We start from the raw sequence: 25,872 nt of genomic DNA on the forward strand, positions 1-25,872 counted from the left end.
CTTGTTGTTGAACATAAAAGCAACTGAACGCTGGTCAGTGAGCAGGGTAAATCGTTTTCCGGCCAGGTAGTGCCTCCAATGACGCACAGCCTCCACGATAGCCTGGGCCTCCTTCTCAACCGCGGAGTGTCTGGTCTCCGGGCCCTGGAGGGTTCGTGAGAAGAATGCCACAGGTCTCCCCGCCTGATTAAGGGTGGCGGCCAGAGCGAAGTCGGATGCATCGCTTTCCACCTGGAAGGGGATGGATTTGTCCACTGCGTGCATGGTGGCTTTGGCAATGTCTTCCTTGATACGGTGGAAGGCTAAGCGGGCCTCTGCCGTCACGGGAAAAGAGGTGGACTTGATCAGCGGACGGGCTTTGTCTGCATAGTAGGGGACCCACTGAGCGTAGTAGGAAAAAAACCCTAGGCACCTCTTCAGAGCTTTTAGGCAGTGGGGCAGTGGGAGTTCCATAAGGGGACGCATCCGGTCCGGGTCGGGACCGATGACCCCGTGTTCCACAACACAGCCAAGGATGGCGAGGCGGTCTGTGCAGAATATGCACTTCTCCTTGTTATATGTCAGGTTCAGGAGTTGGGCGATGCGGAGGAATTTCTCGAGGTTTGCGTCATGGTCCTGCAAGTCATGGCCGCAGATGGTCACATTATCTAGGTAAGGGAAAGTGGCCTGCTGCTCGTTTTGATCGACCATCCGGTCCATCTCCCTTTGGAAGATGGAGACCCCGTTGGTAACGCCAAAGGGAACCCTAAGGAAGTGATAGAGGCGGCCGTTTGCCTCAAAAGCAGTATACTGGCGGTCTTCAGGGCTGATGGGGAGCTGGTGGTATGCTGATTTCAGGTCAATGGTCGAAAAGACGCGGTACTGCGCGATCTGGTTGACCATGTCAGCTATGCGGGGGAGTGGGTAGGCATCCAGCAGGGTGTAGCGGTTTATTGTTTGGCTGTAGTCGATGACCAGGCGTTGTTTCTCGCCGGTCTTAACGACCACAACCTGGGCTCACCAGGGGCTGGAGCTGCCCTCAATAATCCCCTCCTTCAGGAGCCGTTCCACTTCGGTTTTGATGAAAACCCTGTCCCCGGCACTGTATCGCCTGCTCTTTGTGGCGATGGGCTTACAGTCGGGGGTGAGGTTAGCAAACAGTGGGGGGGGTGGGACTCTGAGTGTGGAGAGGTTGCATCTGGTGCGCGGCGGGCAATTTGGAGGCTGCTGGCTGCGGACTGTGAGTGGGGGGAGGGGGCCACCGTACGCCATCGTAACGCTTTTGAGGTGGCACTGGAAATCCAATCCCAGTAGAACGGCAGCGCAGAGGTCGGGCAGGACCAGGAGTTTAAAATTATTGAACACAGTCCCGTCTACTACTAGTGTCACCACGCAGTAGCCGCCAATGTCCGCTGACTGGGACTCGGAGGCCATAGAAATCCGCTGGTGCGCAGGCAGGACTGGGAGAGAGCAACGCCGCACCGTGTCGGGGTGGATGAAGCTCTCTGTGCTCCCGGAGTCAAAAAGGCAGTTTATTGCATGGCCGTTTACCTTAACGTCCATTTTGGACCGAGCTAGCTGGTGCGGTCTCGTTTGGTCCAGCGTCACAGAGGCCAGCGTAGGGGTCGGTGTGTCGCTGCGAGTATCAGATGGGGGGGGGTTGGCGGTCTGCTGCGTCCCGGCTGGTGTCCAAGATGGCGGCGTCCATGATTCCCATGTGGCTGGAGTCGTCCAAGATGGCTGCTGCTGCAGTGGTTCGCACATGGCTGGGGAGGCCCAAGATGGCGGCCCGCACGGCCCACACGTGGCGCTGTTGGGGGCCCAAGATGGCGGCTCGCACGGCCCACACGCGGCGCTGCTGGCATTCGGGGTGGCTTTGGCCTTGCAGATGCTGGCGTAGTGTCCCTTTTTCCCGCAGCCCGAGCAGGTCGCATTCTTCGCCGGGCAGCGCGCTCTGGGGTGTTTGGCCTGGCCACAGAAGTAGCATTTCTGGCCTTGGGATACTGCTGTCTGGCTTTGGGACACTGTTGCGGTAGTTGGGCCGTTGTTGGGCTGTGGCTGGGGTGGCACGGTCCTATGAGGCTGTCCTACTGTGTCCCAGGTTGTCGTTCCCCGTGGCGTCCATGGTGCAGAGGAGTAGGCATCCATGCCCCGGAAGGCTGCGTCCAGCGTTAGTGCGATGTCGGAGGCTTTGTCGAGGGTGATGTCACTCTGCTCCAGCAGTCGCTGTCGGGTGTAGTTGGACCTGTGGCCTGCTACGAAGGCATCCTGGATCAGTTCCTCCGTGTACTTAGTGGGCGTTACCGCCTTACACCCACAGGCCCGGCCAAGCACGGACAGTGCTTGGAGTTATTCCTCAGTCGATTCCCCAGGTTGTTGCTTGCGACTCCCCAGAAGGTGCCTAGCGTATACTTCGTTCACAGGGCGCGTGTACTGGGTCTTGAGGAGCTGGAGGGCGGCTGTGTATGAGGTCGCGTCCCGGATGACTGAGTACACTCGGTGGTTCACCTTGGAGAACAGGACAGACAGTTTGTCCGCATCCATTTCGACCGCAGTGGAGGCAGTCAGGAATGTCTCGAAGCACGTGAGCCAGTGAGCAAACTTGGTGGAAGCGTCCGCTTCCCGACTGTCCAGGTCCAGGCATGCTGGTGTGAGGATCTTCTCCATTATAAAAAATGTAGTTAATAAAATTGATGCGCCATCAATTACTCAAAAGACTGAGGTTGAGCGAGTAACAATCAGGCTTTTATTAACTAAAGAATGAAGGTCTTGTCTCGAGTGGTCGACCCGTCCAGAATACTAAGGGACTGGGAGGTAGTCACTTATATACCTGGAATAGTGGGAGGAGTCAGCCGAGGCATGTCCAGACCTGTACCTAGTGGAATACACATACAGACACAGACAGGTATGACAGTGGTTTACCACAGGGAGCAGGTCCCGAACCCACTCCCAACCCACTTCCAACCAATCTTCCCGGGCGTTGGGTCCCGGATTTGTGCAGGGACACGACTCCTAGCAGCGGGAAGATGATTATAGCCTCTTAACTGCCTCTTAACAGGTAGTTAACAAGCAGTTAAGAGAATTTTCTCAATTTTTTGACTGCTGCTGTGGGCTTCCCTACTTTGGGAAACCCCACCAGGGTAAGTGAGGCATACTATGGGTCTGTTGTTATGTTGGTGTTTGAATGACAGCTGCAAAAGTGGTGTGAAGGATACAATGGGACAATGGTTAGCATCAAATGTAAGGAAATATTGTGAAAGTAATTTTTATTGTGTTTAGATGTTTCTGCAGGTGACAAGCTGTGAAGTGTTTGTGTAGCCTCATCTCATCAGCCGAAGTGACAGATGGCTTCTGCAATCTCAGCTGCAGCTGCCATCTGTTTTATCCTAAGGGGAGAGTTATTGGAGAGGCTGGGTGCAAGGGCTTACCTTTGGACAGTGATTGTCAGTGTCTGACAGCACCTCAATGCTGTCAAACACTGACAATTCATCTGTCAAACAAGTGCGGTGCATATGCCTTTAAGAAAACCGGCAGATGAAGCGTCATCAACTGACGTCATCTGACACCGGCTTTCCCTTAATTGGCCGGCAAGCCCGTAGGGTGGGCTTAACAAGGCCAATCAGGGCAAAATAGCATCTGTTCATCAGACATCGCTGGGGGCAGGACTAGAACCCGGAAGGCAGCAGTCCCGCCCCCAACTCATCTCGGTAAGAAAAATCCAGCCCAAAGTTTTTGTTTAATTTCACTGCCATTTCCTTATTCCCCATTATAATTTTTCCTGTCTCAGCCTGTAAGGGACCCACGTTTACTTTTGCTAATCGTTTCCTTTTTACATACCTATAGAAGCTTTTACAGTCTGTTTTTACGTCTCTCGATAGTTTACTCTCATATTCTATTTTCTGTGCCTTTATCAATTTCTCTCCAATCAGTTTGAACCTCTCCAATCGGTTTTCTGCTCCTGCCCGAATCAAAGTGACAAATTAGATCCTATGTGACTGTGACCATGATGCATTATCCCTCCTCATTCTTCTTGACCTGTCTGGAGACTTTGACATAGCCAATCACACCATCCTCCTCTAACGATATCTCTCCTCTGTTGTCCAGCTGAATGCACATGCCCTCGCCTGGTTCCACCTTATCCATCCAGTCTTAGCCAGGGAATCTCCTACAATGGCTTCTCTTCATGTCACCGCACTGTCACCTCTGGAGTCCCCCAAGGATCTATTGTTAACCCACTCCTATGTTTCATCTATATGCTCCCCCCTCGGCAACATTATCTGAAAACACAGTGTCACATTCCACATGTACGCTGATGGCACCCATGTACTTCACCACCTGGAGACCAAGCTGGTGGGGCCTTGTTTAAATATGTGGATCGCCCTGATCTGTAATTTTAGTTGGAGGCCTGAGGGGGCAAGCAGTGCCGGCTTCCCCTCCAGGCCAACCTGTCGGGAGGTGGATCATGGGCCAGAAGAACCCAGGCAGGTCTTTTATTTTTTTCGGAGGTGTCTTTGTAGGCCCATTCCCCCTCCCCCACCACCCCCCTGCATCCATGTCTAGGACTGACCCATCCAACTGTGTCCAGAGTCCACCCTCCCCTGATCGCGTCCACAGCCCCTCACCATTGATCCCCCGGGTCCCTGGCTGTGTCCTCCTGCCGCCCTAATTTACCCGCTCCCACCTGCCCGCCAGTCAGGAAGTGTATCTGGCTGTGTTGAGACGGAAATCAGAGAAAAATAATGTAAATGAGGCCAGGCCATTAAGGTTGGCCAGGCCTCTGACTCCCCAGGTTTGCCACCTGTTTCAGAGCTCGCATGTACCGTACCTGCCCGCCCACCCCATTAAAATTGGGGCCATCATGTCTGTGTCACTGTAACCCAAAATGAGTCAGTGCTTTCAAAAAAAAGCAAGTACATTTAAAACATTTAAAAAAAATGAATTTAATGAGGATAAAAGTATGTGGGGCTGAAGTTGGGCATGGGAGAGGATGGGGACGCAAAACAGGTGTTATAGGACAGCCCCGATATTCAGTTCTATTGTCCACATCCAATTTCACTCCTATATCTATAATGTATTAAAAGTCTTTACTTCCTCTAAGCGTCTCACTTACTTCCTTCAGACCTAACATTTTAGTGAGGACGCTTTAGCATGATTTCTGACCCACTGTGAGCATGCCATGGGAGATCTGCTAATATTATATATTATTAAATGTCAATTGCCCAGTGCTAAAACATAGAGCTCTGAAACTGCACCTCTATGTGCTAATGTTTAAATGCTAACATTAACCTAAGACAGTTCTGTCACTTCATTGGAAAAATTACTTTGCATTCCTATTATAGTGTTCTGAAAGAAAATTGCTTCAATGTATTTACTTTCAGTTGTTCTTATTTAAGCACCATTTCTGCAGGAGACCCCTGCCTTTCATATACAGTACTAGCAGGGGGGGCCGGCATTGCCAGGGCAGTTTAGAGGGCCGCGCGGTTGACGGACGGCCACTGTCGCTCCCGTGCTCTGTGTCTCGGGCCGCGCGGTTGATGGCCGCCCGCTGCCGCTCCCCCGCTCTGTGTCTGGGGCTGAGCAGTTGTGAGGCCCGGCCCGAGTGACCCCAACTCACCTCCCGCTCCGGCGGGCCGATGCAGCTGCCCCGCTCGCTGTTGAGGAAAAGCAGGGGAAAAAATGGCGGCGAAATTTCGGGAGGCTGCAGGATTAGGTCCCACCTGTGATGCACCGATTGGCCAACCATCAGGTCACTGAACTGTAGGATTGGTCAACCATCACGTCACTCAATGCTAATGAGCGGTAGGATTGGTCAACCGCTAATGAGCGGATTTTTGAACGTTTTTTGTATACTGTCCGAACAATTTTTGTCTGACCAAAAAGTAAATATGCCTATGACACTCCCCTGATCATCAGCTTTCTTTTGATATAACATATGTGTAGGTACCCTCTATAACTTTTGAGTGTATAGCGGACAGACAGACATACAGACAGACAGACAGACATACTGCTTTATATATATATAAGAAGATATATAGACTAGCTGAAGTGCCCGGCGGTGCCGAGGCTTTTTCGAGGGCATGTTGTTGTTGGAAGAGAGAGAGAGAGAGCGACTGGGGGGGGGGAGGGAGGAGGGAGGAGTGGGGGGGGAGGAAGGGGGGGAGGGAGGGGGAGGAGGGGGGGAGAGGGAGGGAGGGGGGAAGGGCGGGGGGGAGGGGGGGAAGGGAAGGGGGGGAAGGGAAGGGGGGAGGGGGGAAGGGGGGGTGGGGGGAGGGAGGGGAGGGGGGGCGCGGGGGGGCCCCCCCGAGGGTCGCGGCACCCCCCCCGAGGGTCGCGCCCCCCCCCGTGGGTCGCGCCCCCCCGAGGGTCGCGGCCCCCGCAGAGGGTCGCAGCCCCCCCCGAGGGTCGCGGCCCCCCCCGAGAGTCGCGGCCCTCGCAGAGGGTCGCGGCCACCCCCGAGGGTCGCGGCCCCCCCCCGTGGGTCACGCCCCCCTGAGGGTCGCGGCCCCCGCAGAGGGTCGCAGCCCCCCCCGAGGGTCGCGGCCCCCCCCCGAGTGTCGCGCCCCTCCCCCAGGTGAAGACCGCCGATTGCGGCTGTGCGAGGCGGCCGGGGGGGCGGTTGCCAGGGTGACGCTTGGCGGCCCCCCCGAGGGTCGCGCCCCCCCCGAGGGTCGCGGGCCCCCCCGAGGGTCGCGGCCCCCCGAGGGTCGCGGCCCCCCGTGGGTCACGCCCCCCCGAGGGTCGCGGCCCCCGCAGAGGGTCGCGCCCCCCCCCGAGGTGAAGACCGCCGATTGCGGCTGTGCGAGACGGCCGGGGGGGGGGCCGGTTACCAGGGTGACGCTTGACGCTCAGCAAGCCCCGCCCCCCGGCCGAGCCAGAGAGAGACGCTGCGTCTCAGCTCCTGCTGCGCGCGCACCCTAGCGGCGCTGGGCTGAGGCTCGGCCCTCCAGCCTTCGAGTGGGGCCGGGAGGTGCCTAGCTCGGGCGTGGGTGCGAAGGAGAAGCCGAGGCTTCGAGGCCTACCTGGAAAAACGGGGAAAGGTAGGAAAATTAATGAGATTAGATAAGTTAATTACTTTCTAAATCATTTTTTTTTAAAACAATATGTGTTTTAAAAGCAACGTTTTTTTTTAAGAAGCAGAAAGCGGGAAAAAGAAAGGAAAAGTTTGGAATCAAGATGGCGGCGACTCACCTCGATTCAGAACGATAAGGCCCGGCCACACACGCACCGATTGGCCCGGCGGCACACGCCAGCAACCCGGCGTACGATTGGTCGAGCTCGAGGTCACTCTGTCGCTAATGAGCGGATAATGAGATGCTAATGAGCGGAACGTTGAAGGTTTTTGGGATACCGCGGGCGCAATTTTAGCCCGGCCGAAACGTAAATACACTTAAAACCGTCTCGGAAGCGTAAGCTTTCTTTGGAGGTAACGCGCGCGTAGGTACGCCCTGTAACTTTCGAGCGCATAGCCCGACAGACGCACAGGCGATGACAGACAGAATGACAGACAGACAAACAGACAGACAGAATGACAGAATGACAGACAGACAGATGTACCGATTTATATATATAGATATATATATATAGATAATAGATGTGTTTGCATTTGTCATTCAAAGGCTGTTAAAATCTTGTGAAGGTAACTTTAATTTTCATCCAGTTGCTAAGTTTCTCTCTATTCTCTCAGCTATCATTCAGACTCCTCTTCACACCTACTTGCCATCAGAGTCAATAGTTCCTGAGACTCTGCGATCATCTGAAGGAACCAACACAGTAATTAGTGAAGTCAACAAGGCATCTAGCAACCCAAATCAGATTCTTGCATCAGACGATGAACTCTTGGCCTCCCAACTAGTGACTGCTGGTCCAACACTTGGCAATTCTGTGGAAGATCTAGCTGGGACAATGCCAATGCTGACGTCTGGTATTTATGCCACCAGTACGGGTAATACATGTACGTAAAATGGCTTATGTTGCTCCTTATTAATGACAGGTATAAGGCATTCTTCGAATCTGATAACCAAAATACTGCAGTAAAAGGGAGGCTACTAACTCAGAGCTAAGTTTGAATTCCAGACTCCACTGACTCTTGCTTTCCGTAAAGATTAGTTTTGTCAATCTCACCTAGAACATTCAGAGAAGAAAGGTAAAACAGCTAGATGGGGGGGGGGGCGGTGGAAGGGTAGCACAAAATTATTTCCCACACTGCTCAAGTGCTCCTCCGGGAGAAAAAATGAGGAATGGCTCCGGCATTGTCTATTAACAATTACCTTCCCTTACTGAAAGTGACAGGATGAACACCGAAATTATAACCTCATACAGGAAACTTTGTGTTATCCGGAGGCGAACCGTCCGGCAAGCTCGAGCCACTGGCAAAAATCAGGAGCTGTTTTTTATTCTTTTCATTTCTTTTCTTTTCTTTTTTTGAACAGTCAAGCTCTGCAACGTCTGTAGCTAAGCAACAGCTTCAGCTAGAGATGCTACAGAGACACTTGCCGACTGTTTAGAGGCTGTTGCTAAGCAACAGGGTTTGTTGATTCATACGGAGATGAAAATCTCCGTATGTTTCAACATTAGCTCTGGAGTGTACGGCAGTTTTGAGGGAATGGCAGCAGCTCGGTCCCGTCGGTGCCAGATAGCACAAAGTTTCCTGTGCAAAGAAAATAAGAACTATAAAGTCAGTACGATCAAAAATTCCTAAAATACAAAATATAAATATATCCTATTAATTTCTATATATTATAGATTATATATAAATATATTGGAAAACAGACATATATACCATATTTTGCCTATGACATTTTCCCTCAACCCCCCAACAGTACACCTTTAGATCTTTAGCCTCCACCTTGATAATTCTTAAGGATAAGGATATGAAGAAAGAAATGATTTTATGGCTGCTTAAACTTAAACATGTTTCATAAAAAATAGCTTTGGAACACTAGATCATGGAACTAGGATGAGGTCTCAGCTCTATGACTTGACATACAGACCAGAATTCTTTGTTCTTAACTCAGTGTTCAAGTATATAGTGTAACAGTCAATAAAGCATTTGTTATGAAGAAACTAAAATCATTAAATCCTGTCTGCAGGGTACCTTGAGCAGCTGGATGCACTCAAGAAACTTCAAGCCAATTAATCAATGAACAGATAAAGCTATGTATAATGGCCCCACAATTTCTGGAGCAGCTGAGGGTGTAACTAGTAGATATGTGAAGGGTGGAGCAGAAAACAGGTGAGATTCCAGCTCTGCCGAGATTCCATCACGTTTCGGCTGGAGCTTGAAATTCTAGTCGGGGAGTCATGGGTTGAACTTCTCCCTGCTCCCTCCACATCAAGGCAGTATGTTGGGAGGAGTTGCTTGGGCTTGCCTGAGAAATTCCTCTATTCACGCCCTTTAAAGGCTCAACAACTTTTTGGGGGAGAGAGTTCCAGATTTCCATTACCCATTGTGTGAAGAAGTGCTTTCTGACATCACCCCTGAATGGCCTAGCTTTAATTTTAAGGTTATGGCCCCTTGTCTGGACTCCCCACCAGAGGAAATAGTTTCTCTGTATCTGCCTTATCAACTCTTTGATCATCTTAACCATCTCAAATAGCTCACCCCTGTGGTAAACCACGTTCACTATCGTATCACTGTTAGTAGTTAGCACTGTTCACCACTGTTCGTTATAACTGTATCACTGACCACTATTGTATCACGGTACGAGGTCGCCTCTTGCCACACTGCTATACCTGGGATGACCACTGCCGACTCCGCCTTGGCTCCACCCACCAGGCCAGGTATAAAGGTGAGCGACTGGCTGGTATTCCTCCTGCTTGGATCGGATCACCCACGAGAGTGGGCTCTGTTATTTAGTCAATAAAAACCTTTAGTCACCTTCGTAACTCTTCGCCTTTTATTGGAGGAATTGATAGGTATATCAATTTTATTGACTAAATTTAATGATGTCCGACAACGAGTCACAACCGGCGGAGGAGCCACCAGCGCAGCTCCCAGGAGCACAGCCACACCAGCCAGCTTGGCTGCGAGCCCTCAGACCGCCGTACCTGGACCTGAACCCACGAGCAGCAAACTCAGCCGCAGACTTTAAACACTGGCTGGTCTGCTTCGAATCATACCTGAGAGAATCCAGCGTCCCTCAGGCATCCAAACTAAGTGTCCTGCAGGCACAACTGAGCCCGAGAGTATACACTCTCATCGAGGACATGACTACCTACGAGACCGCCATCAACCTGCTGAAACAGAAGTACCGGACCCCGGTAAACTACATGTACGCTAGGCACCTCCTAAGATCACGGCCGCAACAGCCAGGAGAATCAGTAGCCGAATTCTCACAGGCGCTATATGCACTCGCCAGGAACTGTGAGTTTAAATCGGTGTCGGCAGCCGAAAATACTGAAGATAATATCCGCGACGCATTCCTGAAAGGCCTACGGTCCGAGTACTCACGGCAAAGACTGCTGGAAGCTAAAGACCTCAGCATGGAAAAAGCTGAAGCCCTCGCTATCTCCCTGGAAGTGGCCCACCAAGATCAGGAAGCATTCACCAGGTACTGCTCGCGACCCTGGGACTCGGGCCCGACCCCTACCACAGCACCCTTCCCAGCGCCGCCCCCGGGACCTACCTCTGCGTCGGCGTCCCGGACCCGACCGGCCCCGCCACCCCCGGCACCGGCCCCGACATCGGGCATCCGCGATCGGGCCGCCGGCTGTTTTTTTTGTGGCCAGGAGAAGCACCCGAGGTCGCGCTGCCCAGCCAAGAACTCCATATGTAAAACCTGCCTGAAGAAAGGCCACTTCTCCAAGGCCTGCAGGAGCGGATCCTCAGAGGCCAGCAGTGCCGCATGCGAACTATGGGGGCGGCCATCTTCGTTTAGGGCAACTGAGGCCAGCATCCCCACACATGAGTCATGGGGGCGGCCATCTTTGTTTAGGGCAACTGAGGCCAGCATCCCCACACATGAGTCATGGGGGCGGCCATCTTTGTTTAGGGCAACTGAGGCCAGCATCCCCACACATGAGTCATGGGGGCGGCCATCTTTGATTAAGGCAACCGACCCCAATAGTGCCTCATGGGGCCCTACCTCGTGGGAGACGCCATTTTACTCACCACGCCCGACCACCTCGCCCGCAGATGACAACGACTCGCTCAGCTACACACTAGCTTCCGTCACCCTGGACCAAGCCCGCCCGCACCATCTGTCCAAGTCAATGATGGACATCAAAGTGAACGGCCACGCCACGACCTGCCTGTTCGACAGCGGAAGCACGGAGAGCTTCATCCACCCAGACACGGTGAGCCACTACTCCCTCTCTGTCCTACCAACGCGCAGCCGAATCTCGATGGCATCGAGGTCCCACGCCACGGACATCAGCGGCTACTGTGTCGTGACCCTGTCGGTTAAGGGCACGGAGTATAAAAACTTTAAACTCCTCGTCCTCCCCCATCTCTGCGCTGCCGTCCTACTAGGGCTGGACTTCCAATCCCACCTCCAAAGCGTAACCCTAGCATACGGTGGACCCCTCCCCCCACTCACAGTCAACAACCAGCAAACGTTAAACCGCCCACCGCGTAACACCTGCAGCCTCTCCACCCTCAAGGTCCCGCCACCCTCTCTGTTTGCTAACCTTACCCCTGACTGCAAACCCGTCGCTACCAAAAGCAGGCGGTATAGCGCCGGGGACAGAGCCTTCATTAGCTCTGAGGTGCGGCGCCTCCTGAAAGAGGGCATTATCGAGGGGAGCAGCAGCCCCTGGCGTGCCCAGGTCGTAGTCGTAAAGACCGGCGATAAAAACCGCCTGGTCATCGACTACAGCCAGACCATAAACAGATATACCCAGCTGGACGCATACCCCCTCCCCCGCATATCTGACATGGTCAATCAGATTGCACAGTATAAAGTATTCTCGACCATCGACCTGAAGTCGGCCTACCACCAACTCCCTATCCACCCTGAGGACCGCCAGTATACCGCCTTCGAGGCGAATGGGCGCCTATACCACTTCCTTAGGGTCCCCTTCGGTGTCACTAATGGGGTCTCGGTCTTCCAAAGGGAGATGGACCAGATGGTTGACCAGAACGAACTGCAGGCTACATTCCCCTACCTAGATAACGTCACTATCTGCGGCCGCGACCGGCAGGAACATGACGCGAATCTGGAGAAATTCCTCCGTACGGCCCAACGGCTGAACCTCACCTACAATAAGGAGAAATGCGTGTTTAACACCACGCGCCTTGCCATCCTCGGCTGCGTAGTGGAGAACGGAATCATCGGCCCCGACCCAGAAAGAATGCGCCCCCTCATGGAGCTACCCCTCCCCCACTGCCCTAAAGCACTTAGGAGAACCCTGGGGCTTTTCGCCTACTATGCCCAATGGGTACCCAATTACGCGGACAAAGCCAGACCCCTCCTGAAAGCCACTTCCTTCCCCCTCACGGAGGAGGCGTGCGCGGCCTTCTCCCTCATTAAGGGAGACATAGCCAAGGCCACGATGCACGCAGTGGACGAGTCCATCCCCTTTCAGGTGGAGAGCGACGCATCCGACTTCGCCTTAGCCGCCACCCTAAACCAGGAGGGGAGGCCAGTGGCCTTCTTCTCAAGGACCCTACAGGGCCCCGAGATCCGACATTCGTCGGTCGAGAAAGAGGCCCAGGCGATCGTGGAGGCAGTACGGCGCTGGAGGCACTACCTGGCAGGCAAACGATTTACCCTCCTCACCGACCAGCGTTCGGTGGCTTTCATGTTTAATAACAAGCTGAAGGGCAAAATCAAGAATGACAAGATTTTGAGATGGAGAATCGAGCTCTCCACCTACGATTATGAGATCTTGTACCGGCCAGGCAAGCTGAACGAATCCCCTGATGCCCTTTCACGAATGACATGCGCCAGCGCGCATATCGATAGGCTTCAGACCCTCCACGACCAGCTCTGCCACCCCGGAGTCACCAGACTCTACCATTTCATTAAGGCCCGCAACCTGACCTACTCCATCGAGGAGGTCAGGACCATGACCAGGAACTGCCAGACCTGTGCGGAGTGCAAACCGCACTTCTATAGGCCGGACCGAGCAAGCCTGATCAAGGCCACCCGCCCCTTCGAGCGCCTGAGCATCGACTTTAAGGGGCCCCTCCCGTCCTCTGACCGTAATGTGTACTTCCTCAACATCGTTGATGAGTACTCCCGTTTCCCCTTTGCCTTCCCCTGCCCCGACATGACCAGTAGCACGGTCATTAAGTGCCTGAATGCCCTCTTCGCCTTGTTCGGGTTCCCGAACTATATACACAGCGACCGGGGCTCCTCCTTCATGAGCGAGGAACTCCGGCAATTCCTCCTAGAGAGAGGTATTGCAGCAAGCAGGACCACCAGCTACAACCCCAGAGGTAACGGTCAGGTGGAAAGAGAGAACGCGACGGTATGGAAGGCCGTCCTCTTAGCCTTAAAGTCTAAGGGCCTCCCAACCTCCCGCTGGCAAGAAGTCCTCCCGACAGCGCTGCACTCCATCCGGTCATTACTTTGCACGGCCACTAACACCACCCCCCATGAACGAATGTTCGTTTTCCCCAGGAAGTCGACTACGGGAACCACTCTACCAACCTGGCTGACCGCCCCGGGGCCGGTCTGGCTGCGGAAACACGTGAGGACCCATAAAACGGACCCCCTGGTCGAGAGGGTGAACCTCCTGCACGCCAACCCCCAGTACGCCTACGTGGCGTACCCAGACGGGCGGGAGGACACTGTCTCCCTACGAGACCTCGCACCCTCAGCCGATCCGGAAACACCGCCACCACCCCCCCCAACCTCAGTCCAGGTAGACGGCATGCCGGAACCCCACGAGCCCTCGCCGACCACGCAAACACCAGCATCAACACCGGATAAGGCACCAGCACCGGATAAGGCAACACCACCGCTGCGGCGATCGGAGAGGCTTACGAAGCCTCCGGACAGACTGACCTACCAGAATTGGTAGTACACTTCACCCCGCCGGACTTAATTCTAAACAAGGGGTGAATGTGGTAAACCACGTTCACTATCGTATCACTGTTAGTAGTTAGCACTGTTCACCACTGTTCGTTATAACTGTATCACTGACCACTATTGTATCACGGTACGAGGTCGCCTCTTGCCACACTGCTATACCTGGGATGACCACTGCCGACTCCGCCTTGGCTCCACCCACCAGGCCAGGTATAAAGGTGAGCGACTGGCTGGTATTCCTCCTGCTTGGATCGGATCACCCACGAGAGTGGGCTCTGTTATTTAGTCAATAAAAACCTTTAGTCACCTTCGTAACTCTTCGCCTTTTATTGGAGGAATTGATAGGTATATCAACCCCTTAATCTTCTATACTCAATGGAATACAAGCCTAGTCTATGCAATCTGTCCTCATAATTTAATCCTTTTAGCCCCAGTATCATTCTGGTGAATCTGCGCTGCACCCACTCCAAGGCCAATAAACCTTTCCTGAGGCGCTGTGCCCAGGACTGTTCACAGGACTCTAAATGGGGTCTAACCAGGGCTCTGTACAGCTGTAACATCACTTCCACCCCTTGGTATTCCAGCCCCCTCAGATAAAGGCCAACATTCCATTAGTCTTTTTAATTATTTTTGTACCTGCCCACTAGCTTTTAGTGATTTTTTACTTGGACCCCACAATCTCTCTGCTCCTCCACAGTTCCGAGCTTCTCACCATTTAGAAAATACTCTGATCTATCTTTCTTGGTCCAAAGTGGATGACCTCGCACTTCCCCACGTTGAACACCATCTGCTGCAGTTTTGCCCACTCACTCAATCTATCAATGTCCCTTTGCAACGTTCGGTTCCCATCTACACTATTTACTGTGCCACCTAGCTTAGTGTCGTCAGCAAACTTGGATATTCTGCTCTCTATTCCTTCATCGAAGTCATTTATAAATATATAGTGAAAAGCTGAGGCCACAGTACAGATCCCAGGGGGGACACCACTAGTCACATGCTGCCAATTTGAGTACATCCCCATTATATATACTATTCAGTATGAGGGGGGGAAGGGGAAACTCCTGCCTTGCTAGAGATTTGCTACTTTGGTAACTGTCTCCTGTAACTTATCCCAATTTACCTATGATTGTCATCGTTTTGTTATTGATTGATGACCAGGAATATGAGTAAATCACAGGGGGATTGTAATTTAAAAGCCTGCAGCAACTTCAGGTGGAAGAGGTTTTCTCCAGCTTTTGACTTCAATTGCAACGAAAGAAACAGACAAGTGGAGCAGAAGAGAGGTGAATCCTGAAATTTTCTGACACGCTAGACCCCACAGGGAAAGTTCAAGCCTCCCTTGCCTCGGGCTCCACCACTTCCCACCGGCAAAGACCTCTTTAACCCGCATCCTGCAATTTAGCCGAGTGCTTTGGACCTTTCCTTCAATCCCCGGGGTGCAGTGGCCTCAAGCCCGACATTCTGCTCCCACCCACTGGTCCCGCTAGCTTCGGGTGACCAGGGACGTGCAACTAACCAGGGGATGTGCAGGTGAGACCTAAGAGTTAAGACTGCACCATGCTGCAGTCAGGGCTTTGCCTCCGCCCACGCCCATCCGATTCCCGCCCCGTGTTAACATTGGGGCTTATGTGAATGCAAGTTTTTTTTATTTTGGAGTGTAACAAGCTGCATGTTTAAGGTTTTAAGATACATTTTCAATTAAATCTAAATAAAATCCTGAAGGAAATCTGACCTAATATTTAATAAAAATGCAATTATAAAATGTCAAAAACTGTGTTTTAATGTAACCCTTTCACTGTCACAACAAGTCTCCTAGCTTTCAGTTGAAAGCTCAACAAACAGTTTGAAACCAAAAAGAAATCTTGCCACTAACTGAGCTTCTGGAATGCAAAACCTAATGTGCCACAAAGACTGCTGTGTCATCAAGTCAGATGCCCAATTGATTCCACAGCCCCTACAGGGAACACATTCACTTTGAATTAGCTTGACCTAAATAATTGCGAAATTCTGACATTTAAAGTAACTGATAGCTTGTTTAGTTAGTTAGTGCACTCGTCATCTACCATCCAGCCATATCAAATGATCTTGTGCATGTGACGACTTTTCCTTTTGGGCATAAAAAGCCAGAAAATAATTTGACTTAAAACAATTATTATACTGTAGCGATTCGTGTGCATCGCTACTAAATAATCGAGTTTGACTTCGACGAACTATAAATAAGTTGTTTATTTACTGGAACAGGTAAGGTAGCAGGTAAGATGGCTGACTGTAGGTGCACCGTGGTGTAGGTCTTTCCCCAGTGGGGACGCCACGAGGACTGAGTTCGCAGACCTGTGGAGAGCGTGATGACATCATCGCGTTTGTGTTGTGACGTCATCACGTTGTTCGTGTTTCCCGCGCTTAGGGCATCACGTGATGCACGTCGTTGTGTCGCTGGCTGTTGAGGCCGAAGTCGCGAGCGCGGGAACGGGAGCTGGAGGCCAGGCTGAGCTGGTGCTTGCCGCGGGAGCAGAAGATCGCGTCGCTCCCATCGGCTGGCCGATGCAGTCGAAGTCGCGAGGCCGGGCTGTGCCGGCGGCCGTCCTGGAAGGCCGAGTCAGGCCGGCGGCCGCCACACATACATCACGTGGTACGTGACGTGATGTCAGCACGCTAGGGCGCGTCTTAAAGGGGCAACGGCCCAAACAGGTAGGTTAAAGGGGCAACGGCCCAAACAGGTAAGTTATACATACAGTAAGGTAAATTAAAGGGAATTATGTATCTCAATGTAAGGGACAACCGGTGGTACCGCCACATAGGCCCCCCCAGAATTTGCTTTAACAAAAGTCCAAGGATGAGATGGTCTGATGAGCTGGTGGTCACGGCGGTCATGCTGTCTCGACTTGGGAGGCGAGGTCTGAAGATGCTGCTCGTGAGCGGATCCTTACGCGCGTCGTGGCGAATAAAGTGTATCCGTCAGGCGAAGGACCGTGAAGCCGTGCGAAACAGCAGGCCTTGTCAGAGTGACGGGCAAGTCGGGCGGACGCGGGCGATGACTCTGTTGATGTTGGAACAAGTCCTTGTTCTGACGAAATCTGCAGGAACGCCGACGGGCGATCCAGAAGGACTTGACTGGCGAGGTTGGTGAACTCGCCGACAGGTGAGCGAAACCTTCAGGAGGCTGGAACGCACGGAACGGTGCGTGCCATAGTGCTATGACGTTAACACAACAGAGGGTGAAGAGTTGCTGCGTTGATCAGTGATCGGTGAGGCCAGCAACTTTCACGTGACTGATTGCGGCCGCAGGATGCCCGTTGGACCCGTCCTCGATGTGTGCAGCGTCAGTAGAGGTTTGCATTTGTTAAAGGGAAAACTGGAGAAAGGGCGGCAACGGTCCGGGTTGTTGTTGCTTTCGGAAGGGGTCAACTCTGCCTGGAGGGCGGCAACACTTGTAACTGTTGTAGATTTAGGAGAACACATCCGGGAGGGTGGCACGCTTTTTGTTCATGCCGAATTGTGTAGTGGGTAACACAACCAGCAGGCTGAAGGGCTGGTGCATCGTTGGCGGAGGAGGAGTCGTCATTTTTCACGAGGGATATGTCCTCGTGGTTCGCGAGGGATGGGTCCTTGTGCGCGAGGAGTGCGTCCTCATGTTTCGTGGGGGTGAATCCTCGTGGTATCCCTGCAGGGCGCGCTCAGATTTATTGGGCCCGAACATGCTGTAACCCGGACGATCCGTGTGGCGGTAGGGAAGACGAGTACGGGGACCGTAAGCAAGTGCGTGGTCGGTGCCGCATCGATGTTCTCGTCAAATGGGGCTTCTACCTTAATAAAGCACGAGGGAGACTGTGGCTCCCTGGATTGCGGTAGCGACAGCAAAACGGCTGGTGCTTCCATGGCATGCTTCTTTTGTGAAAATTGCTCACAAAAAACGGGGTCCGGTTGAGTTTTGTCCGTGTCAAACGGGATCTGCTCCAGACTGCGCTTACCTTGCGAAAACGTTCGCAAAGACGTGGTCGCCTTTGGAGGAATTGGTGTTAGGCGGTTGCTCTTCCGTGGTTGTTCATCTGTCGTCTTGTGGGAAGACGAGGTTCAGGCGCGCGTTGCTACCGTGAAAATCATTCATGGATACGGGTTCACCAATTGTAGTGTTGGAATTGATGAGCTCCCGTACTCACGTCGTTGGGTCACCAATGTAGCGATTCATGTGCATCGCCACTAAATAATCGAGTTCGACTTCGACGAACTATAAATAAGTTGTTTATTTACAGGAACAGGTTAAATACAACAGGTATGGTAGCAGGTAAGATGGCTGACTGTAGTAGCACTGTGGTGTAGGTCTTTCCCCAGCGGGGATGCCACGAGGACTGAGTTCGCAGTCCTGTGGAGAGCGTGATGACGTCATTGCATTTGTGTTGTGACGTCATCACGTTGTTCGCGTTTCCCGCGCTTAGGGTGTCATGTGATGCACGTCGTTGCGTCGCTGACCGTTGAGGCCAAAGTCGCGAGCGCGGGAACGGGAGCTGGAGGCCAGGCTGAGCTGGTGCTTGCCGCGGGAGCGGAAGATCGCGTCGCTCCCGTCGGCTGGCCGATGCGGCCGAAGTCGCGAGGCCGGGCTGTGCCGGCGGCCATCCTGGAAGGCCGAGTCAGGCCGGCGGCCGCCGCACGTACGTCACGTGGTATGTGATATGACGTCAGAGCGCTAGGGCACGTCTTAAAGGGGCAACGGCCCAAACAGGTAGGTTAAAGGGGCAACGGCCCAAACAGGTAAGTTATACATACAGTAAGGTAAGTTAAAGGGAATTATGTATCTCAATGCAAGGGACAACCGGTGGTACCGCCACATAACCAGTTTTATGTAAAACTCCTGCTTCTCAGCCTGGCTCAGTTCTGGTGGCAAGAGACACTGTTGGAGTAAATATTCACACCTTCCCTTTGTTTTTATTTATTTTGCAGGTATAAATTTCCTTATAATTTTTGGCACAACGGCGTAAGAGCCAAATTGTGCCCATTTTTTAACGAGGAAATTTTGTGCGTGAATGATTTATGCCGGTTTTGATCTGGAACCTCACTGCGCATGGATTTTATCGCTCTTTTGCGCCACTCCCAAGTTACTGCTGCCAAAACTCTGCTTAGCTCATTAACATAGTTCTGGCCCCCCTATGTAAAGACCAGAGAATGCGAGTTTGCTGCATTCAGCCAGTTCTGAACAGCTGGAAATAAATGCCCCCAAATTCAGGTGTGGCACATCCCCAATCAACGTAACTGGGATTTCTGGAGATTGATAAGAGATTTTCTTCGCCTTTTTTTTTCACAAAGCTGGGTGGGAGGGTAAGCTGCGAGGAGGATGTCATGAAACTCCAGTACGATTTGGACAGGTTAGGTGATTGGGCAGAAACATGGCAAATGCACTATAATGTGGATAAATGTGAGGTTATCCGCTTTGGTGGCAAAAACAGGAAGGTGTAGGAGTCTCTGCACTCCTAACAAAGAATCTATAACTTACTGGAAGTTAGCAAACTGAATTTATTGTCTAAGAACTTGACAAAACAAGAAACTACAGGAGAAGCTCAAAACAGGTCTTTTCTCTTTCAATCCACATGAGGACTGGCTGGTCCCGCCCTCTACCTCTGACGTCATCATGTCATCACATTTCCCGCCGAAGGGGACGTCACGTAACCCACGTGATGATGTCATCGCGTCAGATTGCGATGTTGTCGATCTAGCTCTGTTTAACCAGAGCCAACTTGAAAGGTAATAACATTGGTTACAGACAATTAATGCTAGAGGTAATAACATTGGTTACAGACAATTATGTAAGTCACTTAGTGGTTTTGCCACATATGCCCCCCCAGAATTGTCTTTAATGAAAAGAGTCAATCGCTGAGGAGGTCGGACAAGTCTGTTGGACCGACTCCGAAATTCCCGGAGGGGAAAACGCTGAGCAGGCGGCGAACTGATAGGCGGTACAGCGGTGTCAGGTGTGGTAATGGCCGGCGGCCGGCCGCGGCGTGGAGGCTGCGCCAGCTCGATCGGTCGTTCGAGGTCCAGGTGCACAGGCTTGAGGCGATCGACAGAGATGTGATCCGGTTTGCCCCCGACGTCAATCACGAAACTCTTGTCCCCTGCCTGCAAAACCTTGAAGGGTCCGGCATACGGCGGTGCGAGCGGGGTACGATGGCCGTCCTGGCGCACAAACATGAACTTGGCTTTCGACAACTCCCCCGGGACGTTGGACGAAAGCAAACCGTGCCGTGAGGTCGGAACTGGGCGGTAACAGCGGGCTGCATCCCGCAGGGTCTCTTTTTGCGTGGCCATGGACCATGGTCGCGTAGGTAACGGCAGGAATTCACCTGGGACTCGAAGCGGTTGCCCGTAAACCATCTCCGCCGCCGATGGCTGGAGATCTTCCTTCGGCGCCGTGCGGAATCCTAACATCACCCATGGTAGTTTGTCGACCCAGGATGCATCCAGCAGGCTGGCCCTGAGCAACGCCTTCAAGGAGCGGTGGAACCGCTCGCACAAGCCGTTCGCCTGTGGGTGATAGGCCGTAGTGCGGTGGAGTTTAACGCCCAACACGGAAATCACCTCGTTCCACAGTTCGGATGAAAATTGCGGCCCCCGATCCGACGAAATGTCCGCAGGGACACCAAAACGGGCTACCCAGGACAAAACGAAAGCTCGAGCAACGTCCGCAGATGTGGTGGACATCAGGGGAACTGCCTCCGGCCACCTCGTGGTGCGATCCACCATCGTCAAAAGGTACGTAAAGCCCCGGGAAGGTGGGAGTGGTCCCACTAAGTCGATGTGAATATGATTAAATCACCGTTCCGGGAACTCGAAGGTGGTGAGCAGGGCTCTGACATGGCGCTGCACCTTGGACCATTGGCAAACAACACAAGTGTTCGCCCAGTCCCTGACGTCCTTGCGTATTCCCCTCCATACGAATTTGGAGACCAGTAGTTTTTGCGATGCCCGCACCCCAGGGTGCGATAGGCCATGTAAGGCATCGAAAATCGTACGACGCCATTTAGACGGGACGATCGGACGGGGTGCACCCAGCGAAACGTCGCAGAGCAGAGTGGTACCTGCGGAATGGAAAGGCACATCCCTCAGCTGGAGGCTGTTTGGAACCGAACGAAAACCCTGGGTCTCCGGGTCGTCCGCTTGGTCAACCGCCATCTGTGCGTAGTCAATGCCCAATTGGATGGCCTGGACGGCGGCGCGGGATAGGCAATCAGCGACGACGTTGTCCTTACCGGCCACATGTCGGATGTCAGTGGTGAACTCCGATATGTACGTCAGCTGCCGTTGCTGCCAAGCCGACCATGGTTCCGCAGACTTGGCCATTGCCAACAGCAATGGCTTGTGGTCAACAAACGCGATGAAGCATCGTCCTTCGAGGAGGAAACGGAAATGGCGGATGGCCAAAAATAAAGCCAACAGCTCTCGGTCGTAAGTACTGTACCGGTGTTCATGCCGTTGTAGCTGGTGGCTAAAAAAGGCCAGGGGTTGCCACGCGCCGTCGACCCACTGCTCCTGGACGGCCCCCACCGCGTAGTCTGACGCGTCCGTCATGAGAGCGATGGTGGCTACCGGCAGGGGGTGTGCTAACATGGTCGCATTGGCGAGTGCGGCTTTCGTCTCCTCGAAAGCACGATCCATGTCCTGTGACCATACCACAGGGTCCTTTCCCGTTGAGCCTCTGAGGGCCTCATATAGAGGACGCATGAGCTGTGCAGCCCTGGGGATGAAACAATGACAGAAGTTAACCATCCCCAGGAACTCCTGTAAAGCTTTCACGGATTTTGGTTTCGGGAACGCCGCAATTGCCTCCACCTTGACCCGAAGTAGTGTTGCCCCCGTGGGGGTTATGCGGTGGCCCAGGAAATCCAGTTGTGATAGGCCGAAGTGGCATTTGTCCGAGTTAACGATGAGGCCGTGCTGCTGAAGCCATCTGAAAAGGACCCGAAGGTGCTCGAGGTGTTCCTCCTTGGAGGTGCTGGCAACCAGAATATCGTCCAAATAAACAAACAGAAAGTCTAGGTCCTGCAGGACTGAATCTATGAGGCGCTGAAACGCCTGTGCCACGTTCATAAGCCCAAAGGGCATTCACAGGAATTCAAAGAGTCCAAAGGGGGTAATTACCGCTGTCTTTTCGACATCCTGAGGGTGCACCGGCACCTGATGGTAACCACGGACGAGGTCGATTTTGGAGAAGATGGACGTCCCCGCCAAATGTGCTGAGAAGTCCTGTATATGGGGAATGGGGTAGCAGTCGGGCATCGTTATGTCGTTGAGGCGGCGATAATCCCCACAGGGCCGCCATCCCCCGCAGGGCTTGGGGACGATGTGGAGCGGGGAGGACCAGGGGCTACTGGACCGACGGATGATCCCCATTTTTTCCATCACGGCGAACTCTGCCTTTGCTGCCGCTAGCTTACTGGGCTCTAAAAGTCGTGCCCTGGCATAAACGGGTGAGCCGGTAGTCAAAATATGGTGCTCCACCCTATGATTGACGGTCGGAGCCGAAAAGTTGGGCTTCGTCAGCTCGGGGAAATCCTCAAGGAGCCGGGCGAAATCGTCGGGCTGCGGCCGTGCACATGAAATCGTGTGTGACGCAGCCGTGCTGCGCGTCCCCGAAATATCGTCGAGCGTGGCGGCGCGAACGAGGCGTCGATTTTTCACGCCTAAAAAGTCAGCACCCAACAGGGCCTGTGAGATTTGAGCGGTGATGAAATTCCAGCTGAAAAACTGTCCACCGAAACATACCCGGACGAGGCGCTTCCCGCAAGTGCGGATCGAACCCCCGTTGGCCGCTTGCATAGGGGGACCACGGCTGCCGGAGCGAAGGTCTATGACCGAGGCGGGCAGTATGCTGCATTGCGCCCCCGTGTCGCATAGAAAACGACGGCCGGAGATGGAGTCGTTTATGTAGGTGAGATTCCCGGAAGCACCGATCGCCATCGCGGCAGCGGGGGAAGTACCAGGACCGGCGTGCATGACTCACGGCGGTCTATTCGACGGTCTGGTAATGAAAGTGCATGGCGAGCGGCAGCAGCGGGCCTTCGGGCCGAAACGAGCGTGATAGTAGCAGAAACCGGTCGTCGGCGGCGCCTTTGTCAGAGCCGGGGCCGGGCTCTTCGTGGCGGGGCGTTGCGCGAGGGCGCAGTTTTGTTGCCGGACCGCGTAAATCTTATCCGCCTCTTCGGCGAGCGCGACACAGTCTGCAGTTTCTGCTCGGGCGAGGAACGCCTGTACTTGCTCAGGAAGTTGAGTAAGGAACAGTTCGCAAAACAGAAAGCACTGGGGCTCGGACCCCAGGAGAGTCAGCATATGACTCATCATTTCCGAGGGTTTGGAGTCTCCTAACCCTGGTAGAGTCAGTAAACAGCGAGCGCGCTCCGCTTTGGTGAGACCAAATACCTGCAGCAATTGTGTCTTGATGGCGACATACTTGTCAGCAGTCAGAGGACTCTCCAGCAGGCTGATGATTCTCGACGCCATCGAGCTCTCGAGGGCGGAGACCACGTGGAGATATCTGGTCTGATCCTGAACGATGTTGCGGAGCTCAAATTGTGACTCGGCTTGCACAAACCAAGAGGCTGCCTGTTGTTCCCAGAATTGGGGGAGCTTCAAGGCCACTGCGTTGGCCTCCATCACTGGCCTGTGTTCGGCGTTCACTACGAAAAATGATCGCGAGGAATCGGGGTCACCAATGTAGGAGTCTCTGCACTCCTAACAAAGAATCTATAACTTACTGGAAGTTAACAAACTGAATTTATTGTCTAAGAGCTTTACAAAACAAGAAATTACAGGAGAAGCTCAAAACAGGTCTTTTCTCTTTCAATCCACACGAGGACTCCTGGTCCCGCCCTCTACCTCTGACGTCATGACGTCATCACGTTTCCCGCCGAAGGGGACGTCACGTGACCCACGTGATGACGTCATCGCGTCAGATTGCGATGTTGTCGATCTAGCTCTGTTTAACCAGAGCCAACTAGAAAGGTAATAACATTGGTTACAGACAATTAATGCTAGAGGTAATAACATTGGTTACAGACAATTATGTAAGTCACTTACTAGTTTTGCCACAAAGGCACATTATTTTTTGAATGGCAATAGATTGGGAGAAGGGGAAGTGCAAAGAGACCTGGGTGTTCTTGTGCACCAGTCGCTGAAGGTAAGCATGCAGGTGCAGCAGGCGGTTAAGAAGGCAAATGGTGTGTTGGCCTTCGTAGCAAGAGGGTTCAAGTACAGGAAAAAGGATGTCTTGCTACAGTTGTACAGGGCCTTGGTGAGACTGCACCTTGAGTATTGTGTGCAGTTTTGGTCACCTTATCTGAGGAAGGATGTTCTTGCCATGGAAGGAGTGCAGCGAAGACTCACCAGGCTGATACCTGGGATGGCAGGAATGACGTATGAGGAGAGATTGTGTCGATTGGGCTTATTCTCACTGGAGTTTAGAAGATTGAGAGGGGATCTCATCGAAACCTATACAATTCTGTCAGGCCTGGACAGACTAGATGCTGGAAGGATGTTCCCGATGGTCGGGGAGTCCAGAACCAGGGGTCATAGTCTAAAGATAAGGGGTAGGACATTTAGGACTGAAATTGAGGAGGAATTTCTTCACCCAGAGAGTGGTGAACCTGTGGAATTCTCTGCCACAGAGGGCGGTGGAGGCCAGTTCATTAAATATATTCAAGAAAGAGTTGGATATATTTCTTAAGGCTAAAGGGATCAAGGGATATGGGGAGAAGGCAGGGACAGGGTACTGAATTTGAATGATCAGCCATGATCTCATTGAATGTCGGAGCAGGCTTGAAGGGCCGAATGGCCTACTCCTGCTCCTATCTTCTATGTTTCTATGTTTCTATTCACCTTACAGAGACTTGCACTATACTTAGCAAAAGTGTTGTCGTCTCCCTGCACCCAAAATCTTTCAGGTCCCCGCCTCTCTCCCATATGTTCAGAAGGACTTTTGTTGTTGGAATGATTTCCCAACGGGCATACTCCTGTTATGCATAAGAAAGAAAGAGGAAGGGAAGCAGCAGAGTCAGGCGGCTCTGAGATTGAGGCACCATGGCAGAAGGCTACAGAAATCATTTTAAACTTACGCTATTACCACAAATTGGTAGCACTGCATTTGTGCTTGTTCTTTATGTTCTGGCATAGGAATGTTGAAATTTGGGCGTAGGTTTCCGCCAGCAAGATCGACGTAAAGGAGACTGAGGAAATTCCAGGCCATTATATTGTTTTTCCATCTAAATTTTTCTGCTAATTTCTCTCACTCCCTCACCCTGTCCTGAAGATGTTGACTCCTTGTGGTGGTCTCCCTGCTGTGATATGGTTCTACAGACACCAAGCATCCTCTGTTCTTTGTGTGCAAAATTTGATAGTATCAACTCAACTGTCGGGGAAGAGCAACACAGCCAAGCCTGACCCTGTCCTCACTCCTTGTCCACACACACACAATTCCAGTAGAATTTGCTCAACAATGATCAGGTGTACATACCCTGGATGATTTTTTGTTTAATTAACAGGGAGGCACTGAAGCCAACTGTAGCACCCATGCCACCGCCCAGTCTGAGAACAGCTACCAAAGCACAGGCTGAGAATTGGTAATGCTCAACTACTCACTGGATAAACTTGCTGACCCCTTGCAAAACTCACTTCCCCCATTTTAACATATCCATTCCTTCCCATCCACCATTGCCAGCCTTTAGAAAGATGACCAGGATTAATAAGCCCCGGCAATGGTTAGAGTGATAAGCTTTCTAAACTGTACTGATAATCTTGGTTCTAAATATTTCATATTCTAAATGTTGCCTGCGTATTATAGACGCTGACCTTTAATGAGGAGGAAAGTTCTGCTGAAATCAGAGTGCTGCACTTTAGCACCCTTTTCCTGCTCCAATCTTGCCCGCTGCCATTTAAC

The 25,872-nt window shown here is 52.6% G+C and overlaps 1 protein-coding gene across 2 annotated transcripts in view; it reads left to right on the plus strand.

Annotated features, from left to right (window-relative positions):
* The window catches only part of LOC147124848 (uncharacterized), a 97,695-nt gene that overhangs the window by 29,746 nt on the left and 42,077 nt on the right, over positions 1 to 25,872 (plus strand). For both annotated transcript variants that reach the window (XM_086005019.1, XM_086005099.1), the window contains one exon: positions 7,664 to 7,930. In XM_086005019.1, coding sequence (XP_085861145.1) covers positions 7,664 to 7,930 — 267 coding nt within the window. The remainder of the gene's footprint in view (positions 1 to 7,663; positions 7,931 to 25,872) is intronic.

Source organism: Somniosus microcephalus, chromosome 1 (genome assembly GCF_052327205.1).
Source record: "Somniosus microcephalus isolate GS21.2 chromosome 1, FLI_Smic_1.0, whole genome shotgun sequence".
NCBI classification, from domain to species: domain Eukaryota; kingdom Metazoa; phylum Chordata; class Chondrichthyes; order Squaliformes; family Somniosidae; genus Somniosus; species Somniosus microcephalus.